At 38.6% G+C, this 7,147-nt stretch overlaps 1 protein-coding gene across 1 annotated transcript in view; it reads right to left on the bottom strand.

Moving 5' to 3' along the window:
• Nucleotides 1-7,147, bottom strand: part of RALGAPA2 (Ral GTPase activating protein catalytic subunit alpha 2) — a 479,248-nt gene that overhangs the window by 126,705 nt on the left and 345,396 nt on the right. Inside the window, 1 exon segment of the mRNA XM_042781969.1 lies at nt 6,630-6,757. Coding sequence (XP_042637903.1) covers nt 6,630-6,757 — 128 coding nt within the window.

The following is a 7,147-nucleotide window of genomic DNA, read 5'->3' as shown; positions in this document are numbered from 1 at the left end:
TGTGTCTGTGTTAATTGGTTTCCCTTTTCTTTGTTGAAGAGGGTCTGTGCAATCCTTCTGCCTAGTCCGCCATCTTGCCCCGCCTCCTCCGGCTTCTTATATATATTTTTTTAATTCTTTTTTTTTTTTTTCTGGTTTTTCCTCCAGCAGATTAGTATTAGGAGATCTGTTCCATTAATTCAATTTTATTCCTTTGTCCTCCCAGGGCCTTACCTATTTCTGAAATTTTAGTATCAATCTTCTGGATTTCTATTTGTTGTTTTTATATATTTTCTGCTTTTGTATTTGTCAATTTGTTCTTGTATTGATTTTTTGAATTCTTCTAGAGTTTTGTCTGTGTTTTCCTGGATTTTGTCTGTGGTTTCCTCAAACTTTCTTTCAAGCCATTGAAGGTACCTAAATATAATTATTTTGAGGTCCTTATCAAGTAGTTCCAATAGCACTTCTTCCTCTAGAAGTCTCTGTGGCTATGTATTTTGGTCACTTGTTTGAGGCATCTTGTCTTGGTTATTTATTTATTTGTGTGATTTGAAGTTGTCTGTTGTCCTAGACACTGTAGCATTTATTGTATTAATTTGTTGATTTTATGCTGTTTTTCTTCACCCTGATATTTTGTTTTAATATATCCAGACAAAAGTGTGGGCGTATTACTCTGGTCACTAGTTTGGCAGCACTGGGGCACTCACCACTTGTCTCTGGGTGGATGTGGAAGCAAGTGGGAATGGGGGCATGAGTCTCTGATCAGTGATCATGTAGAACAGTTGAAGGCAGGTTGGGTGGGTGTTAGCTGCTGTTGATCCACTGGTACTGGAGTGGGTGGTGGCACTCACCCAGTGGGTGAGGTGCTAGGTGTGGTGGGAATGTTTGAGTAGAGTTGGTGGCTCATAACTGCTGGGGAAAGATAGAAAGAAAGAATAAAGAAGAAGGAGAAGATGAAGAAAAAATAAAATGAGGGGTGAAAGAGGGTAGACCTAAGAAGAAAAGGAGAGAAAAGCAAAAGAGGTAAGAGAAAAAGAAGGAAAACAAAAACAAAAGCAAATGTGCCACAGTACTGCTGCAAGTACTAGCCAGCAAATATGGCTGGGCAGAAATGTAGTGTTTGCTCTGCATGAATGAGCACCACTGAATACTGAGGGACAGGGGTGGGTATTACTGAACATAGAAGTGGTAAGGGGGTAGTGCATCTCCACTCCAAATAAAAAAGAAGAAAAACAAATAAAGAGAGGCAGGGAGATTTAGAAAAGTAGTAACAAAACAAGGGGGAAGAGGAAAGAATTAAAGAGAAAGAAGAATGAAAAAAGCACTGGCAAAAGTGCTAGCCACAAACATGGCTGCACAGGAATATAGCACTTGCTCCTCAGTAACATGCACCTCCAACTGGGGATGGATGAGGTGCTGTGAACTGTATGGGTGGCAGGGGGAGGGGCACCCCTCTGCAGGATCCTTAAAAAAAAAAAGGGCAAGAGAAAATGAAGAAAAAAAGTAAAGTGTGGAAAAAAAAGGCAGGGGGCTGGAGAAGAGGTAAGAACTAAAAATCATAATAAAAGCAGCACAGCACTGGCAGTGTTTGTGTGGCAGGGTCTGTTTGGTCACCAGGTAGGTGGGGTGGGGGTGCTGCATCTCTGGTCACTGGGAGGTTGTATAAGGTAAGGGGGAGGCCACAGCTCTCTGGTTGGTGTTCACCAGTGTAGGTGCTGGTGCAGTCCTGGGTAAGCAGAGCCAGTTATCTAGTTACTGCTCCATCTGGAATACTGCTTGCAATAATTCAAAATGGGTACCAGTTGCCAGTTTATTCTGCTTGTTTATTTTGTTGATGTCTCTTCCTCTCATTGGTATTTAATGTACTTCTTTATTTTTTCCTTTGAAGCTCTGGGTTCCAGGATTGTCACCCATATATGTTTCACTTGGTTTCTTGAGTCTTTGTTGTAGACAGTCTGGATAGTGTATCTGTCTTGTCCACCAACTTGGATGCTCCCTCTCTTAGATTTTTGATCACTTAAATAAGCTCTATCTTCTAACGCTATGGATACATACTGCTTTCATTCTTTAATTATCTTGGTTCATATACCAATACAATTTTGCTAAATGCCTATTGCTGGGGTTTCAAAATAGATTCCAGGCAGGGCTTCAAGTGCCTGTGATCTGAGTGGTTCTATAACACCTAGTGTTCAGAAGGGGTCCTTACTTTCTATAATGTTCTGCTTCTGCCATCTTGAAATTCTTAGTAATCTTATTTTTGATCTTGTGTTTTGTATGTGAGGTATTAAGGGACAATGAAGTACATACGTGAGCAGAGATAGTGCAATGCCTGGTCTGCAGGCTCCTTACCTATATCACCATTTACAATAGCTGAACTTGGCTGTATACCAAACATATGGGAATTCAGGAAGACTCAAAGTGAGCACCAGATTAGTGTGTTATGTCAACAACTCAGTAAGTGGGGGCCCTGAGGGCCCTCAATGGCCACTTTCTCCATCCCATCCAGGACTTTTTTTTTGAATGCATAAAGATAGCAACAGTCCTCTAAGAAATACCACCAAAGAAACTTATCATAACCTTTCTTACTTATTACTTCCCTGTATTAGTCAATCATTTCCTCTGACAATGATGACAGAAGGAAAAGGCAATAGGATAACCTTTTCCTGTCAGTCCTTCCTTCCTCATCAATAAGATAAAGGTAGGGAGTGTTGATAGAATATGCACATATTGAGAGTGAAATAAAAATAATAGAGTTTGTTTTGTGCAGTATTTCTATTATTCTGGTAAGAGCAAAACATACATACATGAATGAGATACAAAATATGAATTGTGCAATTAATATTTAAAATGCATTTTAAACCAGTATTGCATAATGTAAAGGAAAATACAATTCATGCCAATAATTTAAAATTTTAATTTTTCTTTACTTAGAATGACATTAAATAGCAAATAAAAACATCATGGCATGTTGAGAGAGTGCAGAAAAATGGAACCAGCTTCATATTTTTAGTACCCTTAAAGATATTTTTTCATGCTTTTTGAGGAAGTGGCCTAGCATTTTCATCTTGCTCTGGGCCCTGCAAATTACACAACTGACTCTATTTCCAGGTGTGTTGAAGGTACTGATCTTTTTAGCCCCTCTTTAGGGGCTTACAGGGGACTGGGAGTACCACTATACTATCTCCTTCACCTTTTGTCCCTGGCATCAGGCAGCCTTGAGTGTTTATCCCAGGACACTGTACTTGGATTGGAACTTCCTATGTGTACCTTGAGGTGAAAGGGTCTGGGAGGTCTGGTTCCTTGGGTACCACCCAGAAAACTGCCTCTGTTGGAAGCTGGCTCATGGGTGGGTCAAGTGCGCACTGATGGACTTGAACATGCATATAATCCCTAAAAGATACAAGTTTACTACTTGAGAGCACTGTAAATCCTACTGCTTGCGAATGTGCCCTTTGCCTGGAATGAGACTCCTACTCTGAGGTTGGCCTTTCTCTCATCCCTCCAATCTCAGCCTAAATTTTCTCTCCTCAGATGGCCTTCACTGACCTGATCCTTCTTCATGCTGATCTTCTACTTAGTTTCTTTACAGAAGTTCTCACAGTTACTTTTTGTGTTGATTAGTTTATTTGTCTCGTTCCTCTTATGAACCTCATTGTCCTTAAACCTGGCTGTATCACTTGCTCTTAGCACAGGACATGGCAGATAGTGAACAGTGAGTCCATAGTAACTGCTTGTTTGGTAAATGAATAAATATAATCAGACACCTATAACTGATATTTATTAGCTTTTTCAGTATTTTTCAAAATTCAAATCTAAGGCAGCTCAATGAAGCAGTGAATTCCAGATATTAAATGCAACATACTCAAACTAGTCTAGGGTTTTGCCAAAGCATGTTTGGACCAAAATGTTTTAATGAAATGTTAAGGGAGCAATGAGTCACTAATAGCCTAGGAAAGTACATAAGTGTATAATTTTAAAAATTAATATTTAAAAAACTGAAAAAATATGAAAAACTCCCATTTTTTCTTACTTTTTCCATTTCTTCCATTTCTCTTCTTGTTATACCCCTTGTTTCTGGTTTCAATATTAGCACTTTTGCAGACAGATCAAAGAATAAAATAGTTAAGTGATAGTAAAATTTTTCTCATTGATAATTATCTCTATAAAAATATGTGTAGTAGTTTATTTTTTTTAAATGCCTTATTTGAATACTCACTGCCATCAAGTCAATTACGACTCATAGCGACCCCTGTTGGGTTTCTGAGGTAGTAAATTTTTATAGAAGTAGACTGCCCCTTTCTTCCTCCTACAGAGCCACTGGTGAGTTTGAACCACCAACCTTCTGGTTAACAGCCAAATGCCTTAGGTGCTACGCCATCAGAGCTCCTTCTTATTTGAATGTTGTTGTTCTTGTCATGTGCCATCGAGTCAGACCCTATTCATAGCCACCCCTCCTTGGGTTTCCCAGGCAGTATCACCACGGAAGTAGATTGCCCAACCTTCCTTCCAAGGAGTGGCTGGTGGGTTTGAACCACCAGCCTTCTGCTTAGCAGTCAAGTGCCTTAGGCACTATGCTACCAGAGCTCCCTCTTATTTAAATAGTATCAGTTAAATCTTCTCAAGGTCTAAGATTACACAAAAATATTTAAAATTTTAATAATGAAAAATATATTTTCTCCTTCCTAATTTCTGTACTAAATGTTCTGCTAGATATCAACCTGGCTATACTTCGAATTAGGAGCTCTGGTAGCATAGTGCCTAAGGCACTTGACTGCTAACCAGAAGGCTGGCAGTTCAAACCCACCAGCCACTTCTTGGAAGGAAGGTTGGACAATCCTACTTCTGTAGTGATACTGCCTCGGAAACCCAAGGAGGGGTTGCTATGAGTTGGGGCCGACTCGACAGCACATAACAACAACAACAACATACTTCGAATTATTTTAGAGTACAGCATTTACTAATCCTCATTAGTATCAGTAGCCTTAGCTGGCATCCACGCTAGTCCTCATATAATTATCTAAAAAGTTTTTAAAGTGACACTAATTACTATCCTTTGAATTTTTAAAATATGGTTTTCTCTAAACTAGATTACCCAAAACGGTAGCATATAAATTCTTCTTTGAGAAAGCAGTCTTCAACAAAATGACAAAGAATGTATTTTATAATGACAAGTTCAGTAAGTGCGGAAGATAACGTGACAAAAATCACAATAGACTGACAGAAAACAGCACTTTCTTATTTACAAATGATTTTTTGTTGCCTTAGTCGAGCACACTTGACTGATGAGTATCCAGATAGTCCTAGTTGACATGCAAACTGACAAGCAAATTGCTGAATATGTCTTTCTCATTTCTGCAAAGAAGCTCTTTCTAACAGCATGTGAAATAAAAACTCCCATGCTGAAGTTCAAATCAACACTAAACACAAGATTAAGCCCAGAGTCCTGTGGAAATCACTGAAGAATGCAATCTCCAAAACACTCACCACCAGCCTGGACAAAGACAAGTGAATATGCAGAGGGGAATAATACTACCCTGCCCTCCAGGGGAAGGACCAGATGGAACCTAATAGCTCTTTTCTACTTTTAATTTCTATGATAATTCCAAGTTGCCACATGGCATATGTATGTGTATATGTATGTATATATATTTTAAATCTAAAGGCAGAATATCAGTCAATGAAGTGACCAGGATTTAATGAGAGATATTTTTCATGGACTGTATCTATTCACATGTTATCTCTCTCACCTACTCCATCCCCACCCTCCAGCAACACTACTTACTATTAGGTTGGATGAAGTATAGATAGAAAGGTTAAACATAATATGCCTAGAAGCATTATCAATACCAATAATAAACCAATAGATTCTAACTTATTAACAGGCTAGATACTTTTTGCAGGAATTATGGTAAAGACACTTTAATCTCTTTTTCTTCTTATAAGAGATAATGCCTAGGTTTAAAAATTTCAGCATGCTAATTAATATTTGAGAAAAAAAATACAAAAGTGAAATTTCCTGTTTTAAAAGACAAGATCAGGAAATAGAGAAGGGAATATTAATGGTTTGGAAGGTCACAACAGAATTTACAGCCAGTTTTACTAATGGATTCAAATAAAACTTCATTCCAGATCCTTTCCTTCTCTCCCAACGAGATGCAATGTTCTAGTTGACATGCAAACTGACAAGCCAGAACATGATAGGTGCTTCTCCATGGAACTTACCACATTCTTTGATTTATTAGACTCATTTCATTTGTTGTCAGTTTCTGGCAAGTACTCTGAATGACACTGTTACATTTTGGTTAGTATCCCCCCTTATACACAATGGACAGCAGATAGGGGATAGATGAAGGAGGAGGATAGCACTTGGGTATGAACACCTAAGAAAGTATGAGCATCTCGTGATAGCTACAGCTTCTCAGACACCAACCTATTTGACTTAATTATGAAAATATCCTCATCCTAAATTTAATGCCACACAAAATCATAGTATTTAATATAAATTAATAACTGGTATGAATACCACACTATGTTACTTTCAACATTTTCTTATCCCTCTTTAACCCAGTTTTTAATACTTACGTCTCATGAAAAACTGTGTTATCTGGGTTCTGATGTGGCTAAGTCCCAAGTTTAAAGCAAAAAGATACAAGCTCTGGTAGAGTGGGATGAGGCCTTTCACGGCTCTGCTGGCATTGATGCATGTGGCGCAGATAAGGCTTGGCAGCAGCTTCCCATTCACGATAGCTCCATCAAACAAAGGCCCAAAAAATGGAACCTGTTGATTCAAAACAGGAAAACACTTAATTTCCAAAAGCTAGTAAAACTCAAACTACAGATATGGGGGCAGCTGATTTAATTACAAGACCTATAATGACCATGCAGTGCTGTTACCCATAGAGTAGAGGCTGAACTTAACAAGACACAGGTTGATGACTTTCAAATCAAGTGAAACAAGGCTGCTCCACTCTGTTCCCTACTCTGAATGCTTCAACAAAATACTTAATGACAAATTATTATCAGTTTACTTTTTTCTTGTGTTATTACTTGCAGAGATGGCCTGACTCTTTCTAAATGTCACATTATGTGGGCCACTATAGTGTATTACTAGGAGCTCTGGTAGCATAGTGCCTAAGGCACTTGACTGCTAACCAGAAGGCTGGTGGTT

Source organism: Orycteropus afer, unplaced genomic scaffold, assembly GCF_000298275.1.
Source record: "Orycteropus afer afer isolate SDZICR_OR568_19922 unplaced genomic scaffold, OryAfe1.0 scaffold00208, whole genome shotgun sequence".
Classification (NCBI taxonomy): domain Eukaryota; kingdom Metazoa; phylum Chordata; class Mammalia; order Tubulidentata; family Orycteropodidae; genus Orycteropus; species Orycteropus afer.
This window is presented reverse-complemented; position numbering and strand designations above follow the sequence as displayed.